Source organism: Ictidomys tridecemlineatus, chromosome 1 (assembly GCF_052094955.1).
Source record: "Ictidomys tridecemlineatus isolate mIctTri1 chromosome 1, mIctTri1.hap1, whole genome shotgun sequence".
NCBI lineage: Eukaryota > Metazoa > Chordata > Mammalia > Rodentia > Sciuridae > Ictidomys > Ictidomys tridecemlineatus.
Genome location: NC_135477.1, coordinates 9,216,315 through 9,239,940, shown reverse-complemented (window position 1 = coordinate 9,239,940; position 23,626 = coordinate 9,216,315). Strand labels below are relative to the sequence as shown.

The 23,626-nt window shown below is 48.1% G+C and overlaps 1 protein-coding gene across 8 annotated transcripts in view; it reads right to left on the bottom strand.

The window, feature by feature from the left end:
* The window catches only part of LOC144374982 (uncharacterized), a 262,307-nt gene that overhangs the window by 200,494 nt on the left and 38,187 nt on the right, over positions 1 to 23,626 (bottom strand). For 7 of the 8 annotated variants that reach the window (XR_013434224.1, XR_013434266.1, XR_013434269.1 and 4 more), the window contains one exon: positions 12,227 to 12,287. The exons of the other annotated variant lie outside the window; for it this stretch is intronic. Coding sequence is in view for 1 of the 7 variants with exons in the window: in XM_078037890.1 (XP_077894016.1) it covers positions 12,227 to 12,287 (61 nt within the window). In the remaining 6 variants the exon portion in view is untranslated. The remainder of the gene's footprint in view (positions 1 to 12,226; positions 12,288 to 23,626) is intronic. 8 annotated transcript variants of the gene reach the window in all.

The window sequence follows — 23,626 nt, the reverse complement described above, 5'->3', positions numbered from 1 at the left end:
GCTCACACCAATTTCTGCTATAGAGTGAAAGAAGGAAAGGGCTCTTCTCTCTTCTCAGAAGTAGTCGTCCCATGCTGAAACTGCCAGGAATTGACCCAAAATGTTACAGGACTCAAATAAAATGGCATTATATGTGATTTTTGTCCAAAATGTAAATGCAGGTAGCTCATTCATTTTGTTTCTTAAAATATTTATAGCGTGCTTGGCCATGTCCTGGAACTGGACTTACGGAATAAAACAGAAGTTCCTGAACTCAGAGAGCTGAGAGTCGGTCAAAGACAGTCACGTTTAAATATCAAGCACAAAGCGACAAGAGAGCTGGGCAAGTGCTGTGTGTCCAGCCGAGAGCCAGCCAACCTCATCAGGTGGGCAGATGACATTCCAGCCAAGGACTCGAGGAAGAGGGAGGAAAGGGACATAAGAATAAAGTGACAAATGCAGATGAATTCAAGGGCCCAGTGAATATCGCCAACAGAGCTTGGCCTTGGAAGCAGCGCACTTCAAGTTTTGTTAAGCATTCAGCCACCTGGGTAATTTTCTACATTTCTACTTGGAAAAAGACATGAGTACAGAGAAACATTTCTCTAAGAAAAGCAAAGGTGCTACGAGAAATTGCCAAATCAAGTCTCTAAGGCAGAGAGACAATAAGGAGTGGTGAGGACTATGGAGTCAGGGCGAGCACAGGCCCGCAGAGACCTGGTGTTGCTGGATCTTCTGATATTTCAAGAGAAGACAGAAATTCAAATCTCTTCTTTATGGTGATTCATAAAATATTTAAACAGGATATAAGCCAAGGAAAATGCAAGGAGAAGCAAGTCTATGGATCTATAACATGGAATAACAATAGCAAAGCTATTAAACATACTCATTTTGGATTTAGTAGAATTGGAACTATTTGCAGCTACCACTCGTCTTGAACATGCCCAGCCGACAGTAATAACTATAACCTACCCAATAGTAGAAAGGAGGCCACAAGTAGGCACTTTTAAAGTTTTAGATAATGACATAATACTGGTACTCTAGATCTTTTCTAAGTTGTCACAGTGCCATGCTACATACAGACTAAGTCAACCGGGCAATTACTAGGATTCTAATTGCAAAAACATCTGTCAGTTTTCTTTTCTTTCTTTTTTTTTTTTTCAAGTTTGTAATTGCAGGGAGGAAATCTTCTCATGAAGTAACTGTTCCACGTATCAGCTGAGTACCATAAATTTATATACGATAAGGAAGGCCACCAAGTGGGCAACCCAGTCCCTCCCTTTCTTCTTGGGGGGTGGTCTTTTCCTATATTTTTTTCCCCATTTTGCAAGTAAGAACTGCACTAAGCAAACGGTTCCTGTTCAACCGTCCAACTGCAACGCCCTCATCATTCTTCAGCAAGAGCTTTATTTAGAAGTTCCCAGAGAAAGAAAGTGAGAAAACCCAGTTCATAAAGGCAGTGGACATAAAGAGCCCCATTAATACAGCTGCTGGGCTTGGAAAGTCAACAAAGCCTGATAATGTGTTTTATTTGGACCTATCCTCCACTGCGCTGGCGATAAGGAGGTACTTGAGGCTCAGACACTCACTGTACAACACACATTCAGCCCCTTATTGATTCAGAAACAATGCTGCCTTTCACATCACACCCACCTATGTGAAGAACAGTGACGCCCGGGGGCGGGGCACCCACGGTCCTGGGAGCACCAGGAGGCAGCGCTGGGGGCTGGTTCGGGTACCGCAGGCGGGTAGAGATCGATTCATTCAACCATGCCGGGCTCTTGGAGCTCTGCTTGCAAAATGTGGCTGGAACACTTTCTTGCAGCCACAATGCTTTTTAAAAAATTATTATAATTTTTAAAACCACTTGATTGAGATCTGGCTGATGTAAAAAGTTGTACATGTTGAATGCACACAACTTGGTGATTTCAGGGATACCGACACCTGTGAATGACTGTCACCATCTAGTCTATGTTTCCTTCTCCTCCTGAAGTCTCCTAGGGCCCTTATTAAGGCTGATTTTAGCATCCTTGTCTGATCTCCAAGGAGCTCTGGAAGACTCAAGCTCCCATTTTATGGATAGCTGGGTGGCCAGTCTCAATGGGACCTACGCAGGCAACAGTCAGAGTCTCAGAAGTGGATTTGGAAAGGACGTTAACAGGTACCGTGGGTACCATGCCCAGATCCTGCGCTAGGATACCTAGGGTGGCTTCCACTACCTGCCCCCAGCCGGCAAGGACCGTCACCCTGCCGTCATCTCTTCCATTGTCCCCGACCCCTGCCCCTCAGCAATTTCAGTTTAGCCTCTTGCCTTTGCATCTGCCGCTCCCTGTGCATGGAAGGCCACTCCTCTCAATGTCACAGAGCTCAGCTTCAGGCCTCCTCTCTGTGACTTCCTTTACCCTCCTAGGCAATGTCCTTCCCGGTCACCATCTATCAGCTCAACTTCCACTGTTTTCTAGAGAGCACACCTCTCCCCTAGAAATGGCCTCTGTAGTTATCTAATGAGCTGTTTTGTTTCGTTCTCCCCTTCTGGCAAGAAAGCTCCACGAGGCCAAAGCCTTGCCTGGCCTGCCCTCGGTTATGTATCCCCGATGCCTGGAAGTGGGCACGGCAGAATCCTAAGTGGGCTTGGAAGTCAGGCAGGCGCGAGCTGTAGTGACAAGGACAGGGTGAGGCCCTCTGTGAGTCCACACTCAACGTGCAGGATGTGAATCGCGCCTCAGGAGGTTGGCAGTCCCCTCTGCCACCAACTCCACCTGGGCCAGGTCGTCTCCAGATGCAGTTCCCAGTCTCCCACCTGCTAAGCCAGATGGGGCCTGGCAAGCCCCAGGCGGACATCCTCTCTCCCAGGGTCCAGCACCCTCCTGGTTCCTTGGTGTCTGGGCTTTTTCTTGTTTTGTTCTCAGTGACTACGCCTCTCTGTGGGCAAAATTCATATTCGACCAAAGAACCAGTTCAAACTTGTCCTCCAAACACAACTACCTTCTCCCGGAAAGTGCATCTGAATTACAAACTAAATCAAGAGAAAGAGAATGCAAAAAGAAATCAAGAAGAGCAGGTTATTTTTTAATATCAGGGATGGGAAGAGCAGAACACGTTGTCTGGTGTGCTCTTCAGCATGATTTATGTCCTCTGAATGCCCCTTGGTTTAGGTTATCAGTAGAAAGAAATTTCTTCCTGGAGTCTTGGAGCAAGCACTGACAGACGCAGGCTACCAGGAAGCAGACCCTCCACGTCAGCTGGCCTTGGACGTTTTGCCAAGGGTCACACACCATCAGGTAATCACCATGGAGATCTCTGAAATAAACTTCTGTATTCATCAGGAGGAGCAAAACCCCCAAAGGCAAGAAATTCATAGTCCACAAGCAAATTCTGAGCAGATCTGAATCATTTGTCAAACTTGGGGGGAAAAAAATGACTGAAGAGTGGAAGTATATGTTGTCAGAAAGCTGTTTCCTCCAGATTTTCTGTTTAATCTAAACCAAAAAACCCATGGAAACCCACCAGGCCAGGCTCTGTGTCTCGTTCCGTTCCCACTGTGGCTGGGGGCTTTTCTGCAGGCACAACCCTTTAAAGTCCTGGGGTCTATTTCTCCAAATAAGTTCCCCTCTGAGGCTCTTCATCCACCAGCCATTAAAACTCACAAGGGGGATTAATCTGAAACTTCAGCGCTCTACGTTCTTAAACCAGATGGATGGGAAGGGACAAAGCTAAACACTGAACATCTAAACACTGATACCCCAACAGGGGTGCCCAGCACCTCCCAAATACTTTGTCTGGTTATCAGCTCTTGAATGACTTGGGGACAGTCCAACACCCCTTCCATGTTGCCAATATGGGGTGATGAGTCAAAGTATCTTTGATCTGCACACTTCAGTCCTTCCACAGTCTTTTAAAGTCTTCTGTGGTCACCGGGCACAAGCAGGGATCTGAACCATCCAAAAGAAAATCAGGAATCCCTAGGACCACCCCCCCACACCTCTTGCTGACAAAGCCATCAACCCACGGCACCGCATGCAGCCTAACATGAATGACTCTGCTAGAGACCTCCCCCTCCCTTCAGCCTCTTCCTCCCATCTGGAAACAAGACTTAGGGGAGAAATGCAAACGCCCTGGCAGAGCTGCTTACACCCTGGCGTTCCCACAGTCCCATTGTTAGGCTCAATTTGGGGGAGGTCACAGGAGGCGAGTTCACAGGGCAGGGCGCAGTGCTCTGAGTAGCCAAGCCCCCACCCCATTGTTCCCAGCCACAGCTCACAGGCTCCCTCCCTCCTCTGAAGTGGCCAGTCCCCCACCCCCTCCAGGCCACTCAGTCTCTGAAAGGCCCCGTAGCCGCTTCACATAATGCAGGAGGAGGAATATTTAGGTTCATTGGGACTATGGCCCCAACAGCTCACCGCCCTCTCTCCAGGACTGGACATCAAACAAGAAAAGGGCCAGCCTGTCCCAAAGCCCTCATCCCAGCAGCAGACTTAAATAAAGTCCTCTGCTGTCCCCACCCCTTGGGACTTGCTTAGTCGGACGGGGTAAGCTTCACTGGGGTCTTTATCTTGCTCTGTGCACTCCTGGGCGGCGGGCTGCAGGGGTGGGAGGGGACACACAAACCACATCCCCTTGCCCCAAGTTGCAAGTCTGAGGGTGGAAGAAGGCAGCTGGGAGGGAGAGTGCCACGGAGGTCCCCCGCTGACACTCAGAGGTGTATAAGAGAAGGGGCGAGGGATCTGAATGGGGGACACCAGCCTATGAGGGGAGACCACTGCAAGCCACAAAGCTTCCCGGGGCGGTGCTGGTCATGAAAGAGGGCACAGTCAAGGGTCTCCTTGGGAAGGGCCTCTTGAAGATCGATGAAGAGTTGGAGGCAGATGTTGGCATGTGGGTGGAGTCTTTACAAACTTCAAGATTGGAAAGCATTCTAAACCCCCATTGTTAGCCAGGAATAAATACGTGATTGATTCCAAGAGCTGCTCTCCCGACAAAGGAGGCTTTCTCAGAGGGAGAGACGCAGTCCCCCAACGTGTGATGGTTCGACTCACAGCTTTTCTGCTTTTCGAGGGTGCAGGATCAGTCCGGCCTGAGGGGGAACCATGGCCGCCCTAGGGTGCTGACACCCAGTAGGTTAGGTGCGTTAAGTGCATTTGCAGCTTATGATATTTTCAACTTATGATGGGCTTCTCACTGCAACATCACCCCAAGAAGCCCATCCTGAGTTGAAATTTGAAAGTCAGGAGCCCCTGCCTGTCGCCTGTCAGATCACCAAAATTTCTACCCATTTTAAAAGAAAGACAAGTCATTCATCTGATTATCCAGAAAGTTAAGGGGTAAAGGGAGAGTTCATTGGCAGATGGATCCCAGGCCAGCTGATTTCCTCGCCAGGTGCCTACAAGGACTGACCTCCTGTTTACCTTTAGTAGGACAGACCTGGGGGCATTTCTGGACCTTCACTGCCGGCGAAGTCTGTGAGGACCAGGAGGCCCCGTACGTTGACTGCCCATCAGGGAAGGAACTCAGACTCTGGGCTCCACCATCCCTGCCCGCTGCCAGGGTGCCGCTGAAACTGAACACAGAGTTCTGCAAATTGGTTACAGAGACACAGCTCCCAGGGAGAAAGCAAGTCTAGATGATCAAACGCACAGGGCTTAATACCCACGGACACCTCCGTAAAACAACTGCAAAACCTGAGGCTCCGCCAAAGCTCAGAGATACCCGAGGATCTCCGTTCATACCCACAGCGTGAAGGGCAGGCCCTGGAGACAGTTCTGCTTTTATGGGGATTGTTTCCCATCTGCCAGTAACAACCCACTTTTTGGTTAATTCTACATTCATTTATCTCTTTTGAATTTAGGGAAACCATGCAGCAAATACAGCTTCTTCAAGTACCTCCATATTCTTAGCATTAGTTCCACATTTTTAATTAAAAAATGTGGGTTGGGTACTTGAGTTACGGGAACTGAACACAACGAAGCAAACATTTATTTTATTTTTAATTATCTGGCTGGTTGGTGTTCTCTAGAAGGGAAGAGCCGGGGAAGGGGTCTGTGGAAACCCAGGGTCCTCACCGGCAATGACAGTTGGGTCTGACCCTGTCCTGAGCCTGGGCAGGCACTTCCTGGGAATGAGCCGCTCAACCATGTGAGATGAATTAACTCTTTAGATTTCTTCGCACGCAGAGCAGGGGCTGTCAAACTGGAGTTAAGGCCAAGGCAGTGACCCATATAATTTAGAGATGGGAGGGGGGGGCAGATTGTTTGGATAAATACTTTATGGCTAAATACTAAACAAAGGCTACTGTCCAAAGCGGAATAGAGCAACCCGAAATGAACTAATTAAGAACGTTTTATACACACTTCTATTCTGAAAGATAATTATTTCTTTAAGAAAAATCTAATCGGCCCGTTACAGGCATCAGCGCTGGAGAATGTCGACTCAGCCTGCTAATTTTAAGACTGTAATCCATTTCTGGGAAGACAAGCAGGTCTTCCCTTCCTTGTGAACACGGTTGTCCTTAAAAAGAAGCCCAGTGGCCAAGGCCACCGTTTCTCAGCTTCATGGGAGAGAATGTGCTGGAAACGCAATGTTGGGAATGTAGGCAGCGGATGACCCGTCTTCAGGCCCAGGTGCACCAGCTCCCCAGCCACACTGACTGATCCGTGTGTTTTACCAAGTTTCCTCATGGAACTGGTGTCGCTCTGATAGGTACCTCTGCTAGAAAACACAGCCAGCTCTAGCTCAGCCTCTACCCGGGGCCATCCTGCAAACTTCTCCCTAGATCCCTGATTGGATCTGTGTTGTCTTCTCTGACATCATGAAGCACACCCTCTTCTTTCTCCTGGAGTATTTCTAATCAACAGGAGATAAGTCACTTTCTCACTGAAGCTCGGTTTCTTCATCTGTGGAATAGAGCTCATGCCTTACAAGAACGATACCAGGAAACAAACTCCGTGGAAGGCAACCCAGAATCTAGTGCCCAGCACCTATCAGGTATATCATAAGTGTAGTCGCTTCTTCCCTTCTACCTATATCACTTTTTTAGAACGTGTTTTTTGTGAACATTCCCTGATGTTCCTTCTCTGAGTGACAAGGACCTGCCCTATTCATTTGTGAAGGCCCAGAATACAGCACAGGGCCTTAGAGGTAGTGTTTGATGAACGAGCTTCGAAATGATATTGAGTTGATAAATTGATGGACATTTATTTAGCACTTAGCACGTGCCAGGAAGTTTCCCAGGCCTGGGGGATACAGGGGTGAACAGGACACACTGGACATGTACCCCCATGGCAGGTATGGTGTAGAGGACACGCAGGAAATTGTGCGAGGATAAGAAATAAGCCAACCACAGTGCTTCTGTTTGGGGATGGCATTGTCACACACGGAGTTCGGAGATGGACAGATCCGTGGGGAGTGGACTGACAGCAGGTGGTATATCCGAAGTTCTGAACTGAAGTTCAAAGCAGATCAACCCAGAACCCCGTTGGGCCGAGGAATCACGCACTGTCACTCTGGCCCTTCACGGGCCTCCTGCCGGCAGTTACTGGCCCTCTCTGCACTGCAGCCTTTAGAAACTCATGTTCCCACAGAAGCTTCTGGAACACACAAAAGTGCCCCATCCTCCATGGCTGCCTGCTGGCCTTCCTGCAGCCACCTCTGGGGTCGACATGGCCCCCTGCCTCTGCTTGCTGTGGCCTCCAGCATCTCTTCTGGGTGCTCCTTTCCCCCTCATTCAACTGGGCCCCTTCCTGTCACCCCAGGGTGCCTGTGCTTTGTCACCGCCCCATCCAGCTTGAATAATGTGGGTGACACTCCCTCCCTGCCCAAAGAAGGGGTGAGACAACCTTCCCCTTGTTTGGCTTTGAAACCTCCGATGCGGGAGGAGACTCGCTGCCTGACCATAGTTGACTTTTTTAAACTCACCCCAGAATCACAGCCCCAAATAAAATGGGAAGTGCTTTGCTTTATTTTTAAATAAAAGAAGAGCCTTCTAAGTCCAAGATTTCTAACTTGCTCTTAGCACAAGTCCCATTTACCCATCCATGTAAGGGTTTTTGTTAGAGGGGAGGAAGAGGCAAGAACAGAAAGGGACTCCACCCAGGGGACAGCTGGTATCCTCAGTGAACCCACGAGAGATGCCAAGACCCAAGATGCCGTTCGGAAGAATGCCCACGGAAGCAATGCCCCAGCCTCATGTCCCCACCTTGCCCCAGCTGGCCTCCACCCCGTCAGTCAAATGGGAGTGGCTGCCATGCTCCAGCAGACGGTGATCTCACCGCCTCAGCAGCTCACAACTTTCATATCTGCCTCCACCCTCACCTTTGCCTCCCATGGGCCCATCAGCTTTTCAAGGGTCAAGTTCACTGTCATTTTCTCTATGAGACCTTGGCACAGGAGTATATTTGACCTTGATGTAGAATTTGCTGCATGATTATGGGACCTGTTTCCCATCAGCACTACTGACCTGTGTACCCTGAATTTTCAGTAGAACCCAATGTCAACTGTGTCTCATCGAGTTCTGTAGCAATGGAGCTTATTACCGTGCACAGCCGGAGGACCAGCACACTGATGCTTGCTAAGGGAATGAACTCGTGAACGCACGGCTCTGTCACTGGGGAGGGCTCCTCTGTGACCTGAGTCCTCTTCCATTACAGATCTAGTAACCACGAAGATGAGGCAGTTAGGGCTGAGGGTAAAGCTCAGCAGCTGAGCACTTGCCTAGCATGCACAAGACCCTGAGTTTGATTCCCAGCAGCACAAAAAGGAAAAAAAAATGATGTAGTTAATTTTTTTCTTCTTCTTCAGGCTTAATTGTAAGTCTCTCAAGCTAGATTTTTCTATTAAACACCTTTCAAAAGTCCCCTAGGTTTTGTTAATAAGACTAATGGAAATTTCATTTCCGCCACTGCTGCCTTCTAATGGGATTCTCGAGAGGTACTTTTCTTTCCTTCTTCATTTTTTTAGACAAAATGCTATTTTTTAATTTTATATCAATAACTTTAAACATCCAGAAACACTGATTCTAATGCATAACCAAAGCCAAAACTGTCATTTTAAAAATCTTAAATCTCAGAGATAGTGAAGGAAAAAGATTTAATGTCATTTCCCTGTGATTAGATTTCCAATGAGCAAGATCTGGGCACCTCTTACAGAGATGTGTGGATCTATTTTGCTTCTTGAAATTGAGGCCAGGTGAGCTAATTATTAATTCACATTCAAGTTTTAATTCCCAGAGACTCCAGCCAACTTTATAGCCAATAGGCATTCCCTCATGAAATGAGTAACTAAAGAACCAACAAGTCCATCCCAAGGGCTCTGAGAGCTGTCTTTTCATTAAAAAGCATCCTGCCGCCATACGGAAACGTTGGCATTTCCAGATGCCTTTTTAAAATTATTTTGAGAAAGCTACATTTTGTCCCATTAGAAAGTCTATTTGAAGATAAACTAAAGGCTAGAAGAAATGTGTTGCCTCTGAATTTACCTGGAGAATTACTAGGAAAGTAATTGCCAGTTCCTGGAGTCCAAGTGTTGATCTAATTTCTTCTGTTTTCAAAGGAATGTGCTCTTCTCGGATGTCCTGGACTAGATAAGCTGACCCAGATGAAGAGCCCATTAACCCCAGTAAGTTCCCTCACTGGTTCCCTGAGCAATCACACATATCAGAGAGTTTGTTTTCATTGAGGTAAAATATACCATTTAACCACTTGAAAGCATGGAGTTCAGTGGCATTGAGCACAACCCCAGTGTTCTCTCACCATCGACCACTCATTCTGTTGCTGTAATTTGCCTGTTCTGGATATTTCATATCAATAGGATCCTATAATACGAAGGTGCCTACCTTGTGGGGCGTTGGAATCCAAGCCTGGTTTACAAAATGTTTATTCCCACTCAAGAGCAAGCAGGTCAACAGTGAGTCCTAACAATTGGGTAGGTGTACCAAAGGCTGGAATATGTTCAGATGGCTAATAAGTAAACATCTAAGAATTCATTCGAAGGAGATAATGATAGATGAAAACAAATATTATGTTCCAGGGTGTTTCTCACATGGCTAATCATACTAACAACAACAAAAACCCTCACATATATATCTAACAAAATAAGAATGACTAAAGACATTATTATAAAGACAGTTGTTCAAATAATAACAACAAGAATGTTTAATACTATAAACCCATTTTTCTTAAGAACATGTATGTGGCTATATGTAAATACACATGCACCAGCAAATAAATACACTCACGTGCTAGAGAATGGCACAATCATGGGATAGTCTTATTTCTTCTAATTTTCTGGACTTCCATGTCCTGGTGTTACACATGCATGACATTTAGAATCATGAAAAGATCAGCAGTCGTGTGGGAAAGCAACCAAGACATGGCGCCTGTGGCCCAGCCCTCCGGGCCCCATCTAGAGACTGCTGAGGACCTGCAGGTTCCTCCTCTCCCACAGTCCATTCACGACATCCAGAGCAACTGGGCCCTCGCTCTCAAGAGTCGCTTCCAAATAAAACACAGGCTCTGCTCATCTCATAAAAGAAGACGGGGCTCCCCCAAGCAAGACCCTCCACTAGGAGTCCTTTTCCCACCCTGTGCCTCCTTTTTCCAAGTCTGCTGTGAACCCACCTGACTCTGGCCTGACCCTTGGCAGGCCCTCAGCCCCTCCCCCACCACTTCCAGACCCCCTTCCCCCAGTATCTGTGCAGCCCTTAGCTCCAGGCTGCCTTTTCCAGCTGAACTATAAATACGGTATTTCACCAACTTTGCTTTGGGGTAGAAGGAAGTCCTCGTTCCATCACAGCTCTATCAACACAGAATGGAGTATTTTCCCAAGGGGCAAACATGATGCAGTACCTGGCACAAAGCAAACATTCACCGCCTGCTTGTCAAAGGGACAGTTCTTCGGGGGCAGCTGTACACCTTTGAAAGTCAAGGCAGTAGGAAGTTTGGCGGGCAAAGTTTTCTTTTATCCCACGCCACAGTACACAACTCAGAACATCAGTGTCAGATTGCTGCTTCACCTTTAATTTCTCTGTGACTTCTTCTCCCGCACTGATCTGACCGAGTTTCAGTGACCAAGTTTTCCCATCCAAAATGATGGAGGACAGCGAGATCCCTGAGCCCGATCCTACTTCTGGTTTCTCACCTGGAGTCCCTGAGGTAGCCATCCCAGTGACGGCTCTGTTAGAAAAGCTTAAGGTTGGCATCAGACCTGGGATCCCAGCAAGAAGAAATAGTGTTTCTCTCAAGTTTGCGTATTTCAGAACTACAGAAATATTTATAGAGATGTATTAGCTTGACGGAGAGTTTGTTGACAAGAAGAAGCATTGCAAAACAGAACTGCAACAGGTCTGCTGCAGCTTCCAGGAGCCCCACTCCAACACATCCCCTCCTTCGGGGGCCACCCCAGGACTATCAACAGTGACACCAGATTACTAAACCGTCAAACAGAAGTCCCCCACCTACACACCTCCACAGAGCAGCTTCTATAAACAATGGGCTCAGAATTCCCATTTGGGTTCAGTGGAAAGAGGGGTGTTTTTATCAAATTGCCTTAAGGACACTTGATTTTCCAAAGTTGAATCCAAACCTTCACAGACACTGAAAGAAGCCGGATACTTTTCCCCAGGGAGAGTAGAAAATCTCTCGGAGACAGGCTGTTGCTCTCAACCAACCTCCTGTTTTCCGGGGCCAGCCCCTCTCTGGCTTCCCCACCTTCTCTCTCTGTGTCTCCTGCTCTGGGTGCAGCCAACACCTTCAGCAGGGCAAGCTCTTCCCTACGTCCTGAGCCACGAGCACATGTCCTTCCGTCAGCTGCTAGGTTCTTCCCTCCTTCCGCCCTGGTCAGCCTCAACTTCAGGTCTCAGTTAGATCTCTTCCTGGGTGGGGGCACCCTGCACACCCCACCCCTGACAATCTGGGTAAGTTTCCCTAACTCTGCTCCCGCAGAGCATCCTGTGCTTGGTTTCCATAGCCGTCGTCACAGTTTGCCGTTCCACCTAGGTGTGATTATTTATTTGAGGTCTTGTCACCTCCACTAGGAGACGAAGCTTCTGGGAATCTGCCTATTTTTGTCATCCCGGGAGCCGCCCGGGAGAAGGTGCTCAGTAAATACCTGCAGAATAGCGGAACCAGCGACAGATCCCCCAGCCTGACAGATACACTGAACCCGTTCTGTGCTCGCCCTGCTCTCCCGCTTCACGGAACAGGTAGTTTCTGACAATTTCCATTTCCTCCCCTGCACATTTAAGAGGACAACTCACCTAACCCACCTTCTGTGGGCACACCAGGGACTTGAGCATGTTTACTGGGAAACTCTGAGACCTGCAGAAGAGAAAAGTTACTATTAACATGCCTTCCAAATTTCCAGAAGAAAAACATGATCGCACAGATGTGGTGTCATACACGTGTGTGTGTGTGTGTGTGTGTTGGAGCAGAATTGCTCTCCGCGGTGTCCGTTTACTTCCTGAGTTTTATGGTTCTTTTGGAAACGCAAATGAGTAGTGAACCCAACCTGGAAATGGCGGCTCCCTGGCACCAGCCAGAGGAAGCATAGGCCCCCGCGCCACGAGGAAGGAGGAATCAATGCCCCGATTGTGGCTGTGCATCCCATCCAAGATGGCCGCAGCAGCAGAGGCCAGACTGAAGCTATTAGAGGCCGGCTTTGAAAAGTTATGTATTTTACCGATGATTGTATTTTTAGCCCCCTATAATTCACTCCATCTCCGGTAAATAATTCCTTTACGTCTGCTGCTGACAGTTCAATATTCCCTCTGATAATGTTCTCAGGTGTCAACAGATAAGGCAAGGACGCTTTGATCTCCAGGCACTGATTGTCGTCACTCGCCACACTTTGGAGACATTCCCCTTGGAAGCCCATCCAACACACTGGCACGTGTACAGGGCGAGGTTTCAAACACGCTCAGACTCTTAAGGCCCCTGCCTAAAATGGGCCTAAATGGCTTCCACTGAATAATGCCAGACTCCTGACAACAAAAAATAATAATACTCTGCACCCCCACCTGTTTTACTCACTCTTTCCCTAATCCGTACCCCCAGTTCTCAAAAAAAAAAAGCTTGCAGCACTGCCAAAGTTTTTCAAGAACCATTCCAAGGAGCCTCGGACAACCCTGGCTCTCTAAAAGGATACCATTGTAACGGCGAGTGCTCATATTTCAGTGACATACATATATGTCTCACAGAAACCAAGGTTTATGTGTCTCAGGATTTCTCCTTAGTTAACCACAATTGCAGGGAAATGGTACTGCGTTAGTGGAGTTAAATGTGGTAGCAATTACTCTGTTGGCAAAGGAGACAGAGGGTCTTGATGGCCTGAGTTCCACGAGTCAGGATTAAATAAACGTGTCTTTTGGAGTTATACTGATAACGGGGGCTCTCCCCCGCTCTGCTCTATGTTGCAACAATGACCAAACCAGCATTTCTCACAGACAGGCGCATTCAGGCCTGGCCAGCAGGCACGTGGGATAATCTCAGAAAACAACATCAGTTTAAAGAGAAAAAATTTAATATGTACGTGTGTGCATTCATGCACACACAACACACACACACAACACACACACAACACACACACAAACACACACACACACAGAGACACATGCACTGATTGAGAAAAACACTCCCAAATAATCTTGAACTTGTAGATTATTAAATGCCTTTAGATATCAGGAAATAACTTGAAAATTGCTTTCCTGTATCGTATTTACTAAAATGGCGCTATCACATACTTTAGGGAAGGAAAGATACGGGTCGAGTAACCTGAGCATTGCTTAATGGTCACTGATTTCACTAATAGCCAGCCAGTCTTTTGGATTTCATTAGAACACAAGAATGCGATAAGCTCCCTGTGAGCATGCTAACACCACAGGGTCATTTTCAAATGCAACATAGTTCACGTTTGAGGTCCCAGTATCAGTTGGAACAGAAAATGATTCCCTTTCGGTATTTTTCCCCAGTGACCAGGATACGACATACAAATGACTTAGAAATAGAGCTTCGCAAGTCAAAAAATATAAACAGAAATATAAACCTCATCGCTCCTTCCACTGCTAACATGTATCAGTTCCTGGGCTGGAGGCTGCAGGTAATGGGACATAGCAGAGAAACAAGCAGGAAGGAAGCATTTTTCCGGCATTAAAAAAAAAAAAAAATGGTGAAGTCAGGCGTTTTCTTTAATTGGGAACGGCAGAGATAACTGACTTCAGAAATCCAATAATCCTGCAAATTCACCAGTGCCTCTAATAGCTTTGGCCAGTCAGCCCAAGGTTAACAAGCAGTCCCCAAGAAAAATGACCCAAAGAAATGGATGAGGTGGTTATACGGGAAATAAAAAGCATTTATGAAGCAGAACGACTTTATTGGAAAAGAAATGTCTTAAAATAAAAGGGTGTATTTCAGTAGAGGATGAAAAGGTAGGTAAATGGTAGGTGGGCGGGCAGGTGGACAGATGGATAGATAGGTCATCTCTCTGTCTACTTACTTACTTTGGTACCAAGAGAGACATGAAGACAACAAAGTGTCAGATTCACTCCACTTCATTCCCAATTTCGGAGAGTTAGAACCACATTTCTTCTTGAGAGGTTGACTAGTTCTCTTTCCAAAGAATTATTTTCTACAAATCCCTTTGGAGTTGAAGTGGCTGTGACTGACTACAACATTTATAGGACCCAGAACAAGAGTAAAATTGGGGCCCACGTACTTCAAGCCTAAACATGTGATAAATCACAGTAACAAATTGTTAAATCCAATCCGTTCTGTCGTCCATTAACAAATGCACCACCATAATGACCGGAGGACCAGGTTCAATTCAGACTTCTCAGACTGTCTTTCCAGAATGCCGTGGAAGACCTAGCCCATTACTCCATCACCAGGGCAGTCCCTAAGGGCGTACAAGTGGATACCCTTGCCTGGGTGTGTCAGACCTGCAGAAGCCACAGGAACAGCTTCCTCTGTTCCCACAGACCACCAGCAGAGACCAAGCCTAGGGCTGATGACCCCAGGTCCTGGAAGCAGGTTTGGGAACCCTGAGGCAGAGAATCCCAGAGACCTGGATGGTTGCCCTGTGGGGGACAGTGTCGGCTGCAGTCCTCTGAGCTCTGATATTCTTACTCCATAGAAAGAGGCTAGAGTAGAGCTGGCTATAGCACAGGCCTGGGACAAGGCATCTTTTGCCACATCCAAAGGCAATACCTCTAGCACCTTGGCTCCTTATTGGCCAGTATAGGCATTAGAGAGAGGCACCGGACAGTGACTAAGATGAGACAGAAGGTAGCCTTCATTTTACTTATCACTTGCTGTAATAGCAAACTATTCCCAAAGTTAACAGATTAAAACAATAAACATTTTTAATATCAGATTTCCCAGGTCAGGATTCTGGGAGCAACTTAGCCCCGTGGCTGTGGTCAGACACTCTCATGAAGTGCCGGTCAAGCTGCTGGCCTGGATGGCTGTCTCAGCCAAAGGCCTGACAAGGAAAAGGAGGAAGTGGCCACCTCCAGATTTGCTCATGGGGTCATTGGCTGGCCTGGGTGCCTCCTAAGATTCTGGCTGGAAATCTCCATTCCTTACCGTGAGGACCTCTCCTCAGATTGGAGAACCCGTCCAAATTCAGAATCCCAGCCTGTCCCCAACACTCCTGAGTGTTCTCATGACAAGGCAGCCGGCTCCTCCCAGAACAAGTGATCTCAGCAAACAAGGGCACAACCACGAGGGAACCACAGTCTTTCTGTAACCCGATCTCAGAAAGGACAGTCGGTCACTAATGCTATCGATCACAAGAGCCAACCTTGGCCCAGTGACAGAGGAGACTACACCAGAGTATGAATTCAGGAAGGCCCAAGAATTGGGGGCCAACGGTCCTACTGTTCTGGAATAAGGTCGTGATCTACCAGCTTGACCCAAAGAGGCCCTCAATAAATATCTTTGGAAGAAAGGAAGAAAGAGGGGGATGGAGAAAGAAATAAGGACGGTTAGGGAATCGCAGAGTCCCTTTTCCCTAACTCTGTTTATCAGACCTAAAAGCAGCCTGAAGGACCAAGGCGCCCCTCCCCACATTGCTCTTTAGGAAATCAGTGTTGAGCCCTTGGGCTTGGAAGTGGACCACCACATATCCCTCAAGTCCAGCTTGAACTTCCCTGTCCCATCTGTGAACAGGGTCTGAGAACTCCTAGCTGGTCATAGCTCCCTGGTGACTGTACTCCCCTGTAGCACTTTTCATATTCTAATGCAATTATTATTTATTTATATGTTTCACTCCTTCACTGACTATCCAGCTCCAAGACTTAGCTTTTGAGTGGTTCTGAAGCCTTTCCACTTGGATGGTATTATCCCAAAGACTGTTCTCACTATGAAGATGTCCCCCTGTGGGAGACTATCCACACTACCCAACCCAGCAATGGCTTCTCCTCTCCTGTGTGGGGCAGGCCGGTCCTGCAGGGCATCTTCTTACCTTCCCCTCCTAGAGCCAGGTTCCCTGATACAACTGAGATTTTCTCCAAGAAAAAAAAAGCCACCAAGCCAGTGCCAGGGAAGAGGATTGTAGCCCAGAGAGAAAAAAGTTAAACGTCTCTTATCCTCACCCCTCTTCCTAAATCACACTGGAACACAGCTTGGCACTTTCTGGGAGTCACAAGAAAAATGATACTCTGCTTGCCTAGGTTAAAAACCATCCTCGGTGTAATTTTGTACTGCAGCAATATCACAAAAATTTGCATTAATGCACAGGAATCGTTTTAAGACACATTTCACTGTAGCCTTTAGAAATATCACTTGAAAACTTTGTAGTTTTTCTTCTTCAAAGGATAATTACCCTGCCCCCGGAAGGCAGCAGACCCTAAGAATAGAAGGGAACCCTTATACTGTGTCGGGAAAAAATGACTGTGACATTTATTGATGCCTTACTTATTCCCTATTTCATTATGTTCATAACATCTGTTTTAATTTTTAATAACTCTCAGACAACTTTTGACTTCGACTGGCTACTTAGCAGTCATTCAATCATTTCTTATTTCTAAGGGTCGCTCCAAGTAAGTATCAGTTAAATGAAAGCATAACGTGGTAAGTTGAAGTTAAGAAAAAGTATCACTTTGGCCTTGTCCTCGTCCCCGCCGACAGGCACTGGAATGCAGGCCCTCTGTTTCTGAGAGCCGTGTCACATCTGGTTCAGGTTGCTGATGGCCCACAGAGGCCCACATTCATTACCATCTAATAACTGCTTGGCCTCTGTCAGGGCTGTCCAGGGCCGAGTCTGAAGCCCGGCACCCACATCTGCTGCGAGTCTCTGAATCCCTGAACCCCTACCCCGGTGACCCTCTTGCTGGCTGCCACAGAGTCAAGGGCACGGTGAGTCAAGTGGCCAGCTGTCCCACTTCAGAGCCACGGGACCTTGGAGATCACAGGGTGAGCCCACCTCCTGGAGCCCGCAGGAAGGAGGAAGCCATGGGTGCCAGGGCCTGAGCAGCAGGAAGGTCCAGCCTGCAGGCAGGAGTGCCACCCCAGCCACACAGTGTGGACTGGAGAGTCACTGCCAATGCCCACCGTAGCCTGTGCCTCTGTCCCTAGGCACAGAATGGGCACAACTGGAGTCTCCACCTCTGGAGTAGAGTCCAGAGCCTCGGAAGTGCTACAGCTGTTTGTTGAATAAATAAACAAATAGTCTTTTTCAATGTGGAGCGATTTTGAGATGTTCTGTGTTAAAGTTGAGGAATTCTTTGTTTAAATAAAATCTTACATACCTACCACACGTACGTACTCTGGATGTGGGTGTGTGTACATACAAATACACACAGTGAGCACCTTCACAGCTACCCCGTGTGCACGCTGATCTCGGCGTTCACTCTGAAGTTCTGGCAAATGGCTTGGGGCAGCCTTTGGGCTGGGTTACTGTCCAACAAGCCCCAAAGCTCTGAGGACGCAGGATCTGAGGACTCGGCAGTCAGGGGTGATGTGTGCGCCCGGGTCTGGCCCACTCAGGAAAGTTGTCATGCCTGGTGCCCTGCCTGCCTCTGGAGTCCCCTGGAGACCCCCAGAGGGAGGTGGCGTCTGCCCTGGAAGCCTGTGAGCACATATGGCTTCTCAGGAAAGTGAGAGGACAGTGTCTCCCTTTCTTAGGACCCATCCCTGTCACAAATGTCCACAGTGGCTGCCTCTGTGGAGCCTAGAACCACTTGTCACCCCCAGGGACAGGACGATCACCAGGTCGGGCAGTGCTCACGTGGGGTGTTTAGGGATCTGCCAGCAGGTTCAGAAGACCGACTGTGAAAGGCCGAGGCAGAGGGACTTTGACCTCGGGTGGAGCTCGGCACCTTGAGGAAGCTGTGTGCCCTCTGCGGCAGTCAGTCCTTCCAGATTGTGATGTGGAGAAAAACGTGAATTAGAATTCCAAGTTAAAACATGTAAAATGAAGAGAGATCTAGGGCATTCCCCTCCCACCCACTGTCTTAAGGTCACATTTCTTTCCTCCTCACCCCTCAGCTGTGGGTTTGATACATGAAGCATGGCCACCTCAGCCCCTGCTCAGCAGGAACCCAGGGTGATTCAGGCAGAAACGCAACGGGAAAGGGCGGACGGGAGACAGCACCGGCTTTGCTTCTAGGTCCACAACTCACACGGCGGCTGCAGGGGCTCCTGTTGATGTCATTGGTGGGGCCTTACGGATTGTGGTGATCCGTATTGCAGACCACCCAATATGAAAATAAACTCCACTGCTAATTCCTTCTGCGCACAGCCAAACAGAACAAAACCGAAAAGAAGGAGCAGGCAGACCACCCCTTGCAAGAAGGGAGATCACACAGTGGGAGGTTTGCTCTGCAAGAAGAGAGAGGCGCGGATCCCGTGGAAAGGGCCTGCTGCCTCTCAGAGCACGAGGCTGTGGACAGAGGCAGCTGGTCAGAGGCACAGAAGGACTTGGACCCCTGGGAACCTTCGTCTTCAGCTCGATGCAAACCCCCCTTCATCTTAGGAGATGACCATTCATTCATCCAACACCTATTTTGAGGCTCATTCAACAACCATTCAATCAATATGTTCTAGGCACCTGAGAAGCCCAGAGTGAAGACTGAGATGTGAAAATAGAAAGTGTTCTGCTCTGCAAAGTTCTGAATCTGCTGGGACAGCAGACACACACCAAATTGAAAAGGAGCCTGTGAGTAGCAGAGCTACCAACAGTCCTGGACACCAGGGAGTAGGAAAGGACCTCATGGCACCTTCTCAGAGAGGGCACGCCTGAACACAGCCTTGGGGCCAGGAAGCAATTCATTCAAGGGAGAACATTCTAGAGCAAGGAGTAGAGTAGACCCTCCTCATGGCACTCCGTGAGTGTTCAGAACACCTGTGAAATAATGTCGAAAATACATTCTTTGGTCACCAGGATGCAGCCAATATTCCAATGCTCAACAAACCCAGAACATTCACTGACTATGATAAATCAATATCTGAAAAAACATGACCCACTTAAATCCTATCCAGAAAGCTTTTGACGGTGCTACTGCCAGGAGTATAAGTCTGTGCAGACTCCAGTTCGTCTTGCTTCATTATATGTTGGAACAGAGAACAGCAGGGAGGCACGTTTGCAGACCGCAGAGAGCACTGCGCAACGCTTGCAGAAGACGACTTAGATAAGCACCGTGTCTGCAGATTTCCAATAGATGTTCCTTTCAGATAAGCTTGATTAGGAGAGCTGGAAGATGAAATGTAAAAAAAATAAAATAAAGTCTCAAGGGAAAGCCATTGAATCAGGGATAAGGTTGGGACGCTCCAGGTAGGGATCGAGAACAAAGCAGCTCTTTGCTTCACTCCCAAGGAAATGAAGAGCTCGATTCATCCGGCTGATTTTATTATGTAAGAAAAATTAGTAACTCAGGGGCCCACAAACCTATTTATTGAAAAGAAACCTGTGTCAGCTCCTGTCCCTAGTTTACACTACCACTGGGTACTCACTCTATGAAGGGGACATACACGGCATGAAATGTCACTGCCTAAGACCAAAATTACAGCTGTGTTCAAAGTAAATCTCCTTAACAACACTCATTGCTCATCCTAAAAGGGCTGGGAAACGTGAGTAACTACAACCGGTCCCAGGATTTTATTAGAGATCAAGAAAAAGAGTCAATGCACGCATCTGGGAACGCACGTTTGAAAGCCCACCGTGTGGAAGAGGGTTCCCGACAGGAGAGAAGGGGCTGCAGGGAGCATGGCCTCCTTCAGACAGAGGGACCACCACCCATCGCTATGCCCCAAATCTGAAATGAACCCAAAGAGATCTCGAGCCTCGGAAAGCATGCCTTCCCTCCCTCCGCCTCTTGAGTCCTGCCCCTCGCGGTTTCCCCATTCTGGCCCAGCGCTGCCAAAATACACACGGGGCTGCCTGGACCCGGAGCAGGAAGCTCCAGAAAGCGTCTTGTGAAATCTAAGCTCCTTTTGCAAGCCTGAAAGAAAGGTCAGGCGATGTCCTCAAGTGTTGAGTGCTCTTGGAAGCCCAGGGTTCCCTCCTGGGGGCCGAGCTGGGGCGGAAGTCAGAGGCCTGAGCTCCCTCTTCCCGTCTCTTCCAGCAGCACCCAGGAGGCCCCCTGCCTCCACTCGCTGGAACCCACGGTTCCTGATCACTCAAACTGCAAACCCCACACCAGCTGCTGCTATGCTGCTTCTGTGTTAAGAGGGGGCCTGAGGTGACAGCAGCGGCGGCTGAGGGTTTCTGAGCCCTGAGCCCATGCCCAGTGCTGTGCTAGGTGCCTGACTTGATCCTCACACACCTGTGAGCCCAAGAGCACTGTCCCATTTTATAGTCAAGTAAACTGAAGCTGAAAGAGACGGCAAATAACCCGCCACAGCCACGTAGCTTTATGTGGAGGGCCCGGCATTGGAGGCCATTCTGCCAGAGCTCGCCCACCCAGCTCCACACAAGAACAGCTGCGGCTCTGAACCAGCCCCAACCAGGCCCATCCATGAGGTTCTCAACACCATCTCCCTTTAGCTACAGGAAGTCACAGCTGGAGTCCATGAGGTCACCAGCAGGACAGGTTGACTGCTATGTCGTTGCCTTGGTCATTCAGGGCCATCAGGAGACAGGGCCGACCATGGTAAAACCGTTTTTCAACAGAGAACCCTGAGGCTTCTTGGCTGACCTGCGGAAGGCCAGGTCACGCAGGCCCCACGGCCTGAGTCATCCTCCTATTGAAGACCTTCACAGCAGTGGGTTCCCAGCTCAGAGAGTATGTCCACAGGACTGACCTCCACGTGTCAGCCAATGAGGTCTGGCCACTTTCCCCAAACAAGGACCCTCCCCTGGCCGTGAGCTCTCCAGTGAGGCACGGGAGTGACTCTCTTGGAGGATAAACAGGTGAAAAGGATTTTCTGTTGCACTGGACCTGAGAAGTGAGGCCCAGATGGTCACGTTGTCCCCAGGATCTAGGGTGAACAGTGCTACTGTCACTTTGAGAAGGAAGTCAGTCAGGCGGTCCCTGGGAGGTGGCTCGTCCTTTACTGAATGGAAACTTGGCACCCGGTAGCCGCCACCCACTTGTCCTGTGTGTCCTTTGCAGCTGCAGTAAATGAAGAAATTTGGTCCCTCTGCCAGAGGGATGGCACTGGGTTTCTGTGTACCCTGATGAAGCCACCCGGCAGGATCTGGAAGACAGGTGTGGTCCAAATCAACCCCTGAGGAAGGAAAACTGGCTCAGGCTCACGTCTCTAATGCAGACCACTCATTGATCCTCGGGAGAAACCAGAACACCAAAGACTAGGTGAAGTCTCATCTTCTCCTCCAGCTGGTTAAGACCGCCTTTTCCTCATCAGTGAACTCGTTGGAAAGACAGAATGTCAGAGTATGACGAGGAGTGATTATGGAGCCTGTTTTACTGAGGGGGAGACTGAGGCCCAGGCGACACGGGTCTTGCCCAGGCACCATGACGGCCACATTTCCTATAGGCAGGGGTGTGACATATGACAAGCTTGGGGAGGCAAGGGAGACTATTTGATGCTGGAACCCTTCCAAATAAATTGGGATGTGGAATAAGACAAAGTATGCCTCCCTGCCTACCTCGGAGGATTGATGCTCACGTTGGAGGTATTAAACATGGCACCACGTGAAGTCCACCACCAGGCAGGCCACGAGTCGGGACCTGCCCGGACCTGCCTGCCCAGTTGCCTGGTGTCCTGTACCCAGAAGGCCCTCCTCCTCTCCATCACTTTCACATGTTCACATCATAGGATTCGGATCAAATGCCGTAGCAGAAGTTTGGGATTCAATCTGACCTGGATCCAAATCTTGGCTCTCTGCCTTTTAGTAATTATGTGGCCGAGACTATTTAATTCTAAACAACAAATATTATGGCCATTCTAGAAATGACCATAATATTTGTTGTTTAGAATTAAACTAGCAAATCCAAAACTCAGTAACACCATATAACTTCCTTCTGTCAGTTATTTTCTATTAATTTCCCGTGCGTCCGTAGGTCACACCACAGTGTGGGGGGCCACCTGTGTTTTCCCAGCTATTTATTTGTAGCTCTGGTTCAGGCCTTCAGACTTTCTCCTTCCCAGGCAGATAGCACAGAAGGATAACAGGCAAGCCAGAGAGAGGGGGAAAGATAGATAAGCACAGAAACGAATAACAGAAAACTACAATTTTTAGATACTAAAAATTGATACTAGGTAGATACTAGGTGCTTAATAATGGAAATGCATTTTTATAAACATCAAAATCATTATTCATATATGAAGTAATTAATGTATCAATGGAATAAAATTCGAAGTTTGTGTGCAATGAGAAAGGGGAACACAGAGTCAGAGGCAGATGAACTAGACAAGAGGTGGTGACCTAGCTGAGTTCTGAAGGCGTGGCAGCCAGTGGGATGGTGGAGAAGGATGACGGGGACCTGGGTCCCCAGAGCATTGTCACATGGGGTGAGCTTCATGAATGTGTGACTAGCTCAGTCACCCAGGGCCCTGGGCTCCAGAGGTACCAGGCTCGGTCTGATTCTCTCCTATCACCATCTTGAAATTCTTACTGCTTTTTGAGCAGAGAGCCCTCATTTTCATTTTACACCGAGCCCTACAAATTGCACAGACAGTTCTGGATATACAGTGGTGCTTTTTCCACTCGCCCTAGAAAAACATCTATTAATTCAAACATTTGAGGTATTTATACAGCCGCACCACCCCCAGATTGAATAAATTGATTGAAGTAATGCTTAGAAGCGAAACCCTTGCTATGAATGGGGGGAGGGCCGCACCACAAGCAGAAAGCCATTTGAATCTGATTTTCCTGGAGAGGTGCCTTTCTGCAGGAAAACATTTCGTACCAGGTGACAACTGGGCTATTTATCATAAGCCAGGAAGAAGCAGAAATCCTTGTCATGGAATGTGAGCCACAATTATTTGGTGACATTCCAAGAAACCGTAAAAGGAAGGTCATTCAAAAAACCAGGATCCAAGGGGTTAACTTTTTTTCCGTGCCGAACAGTAGGGTCTCAGAAGTTTTACACTGAACCAAATATCTATATACAATATGACAGCGAGGGGGGCCGGCTTTCAAGTCTCTGTGTAAACATCACGGCTGACTTTGGGTTTTGGAGCTCTTACTCTTGAAAACCTTATATTTTATTTTCAAATGACATCCCTCCTGCCAAGAAGTTACATTTTTTTCCCTT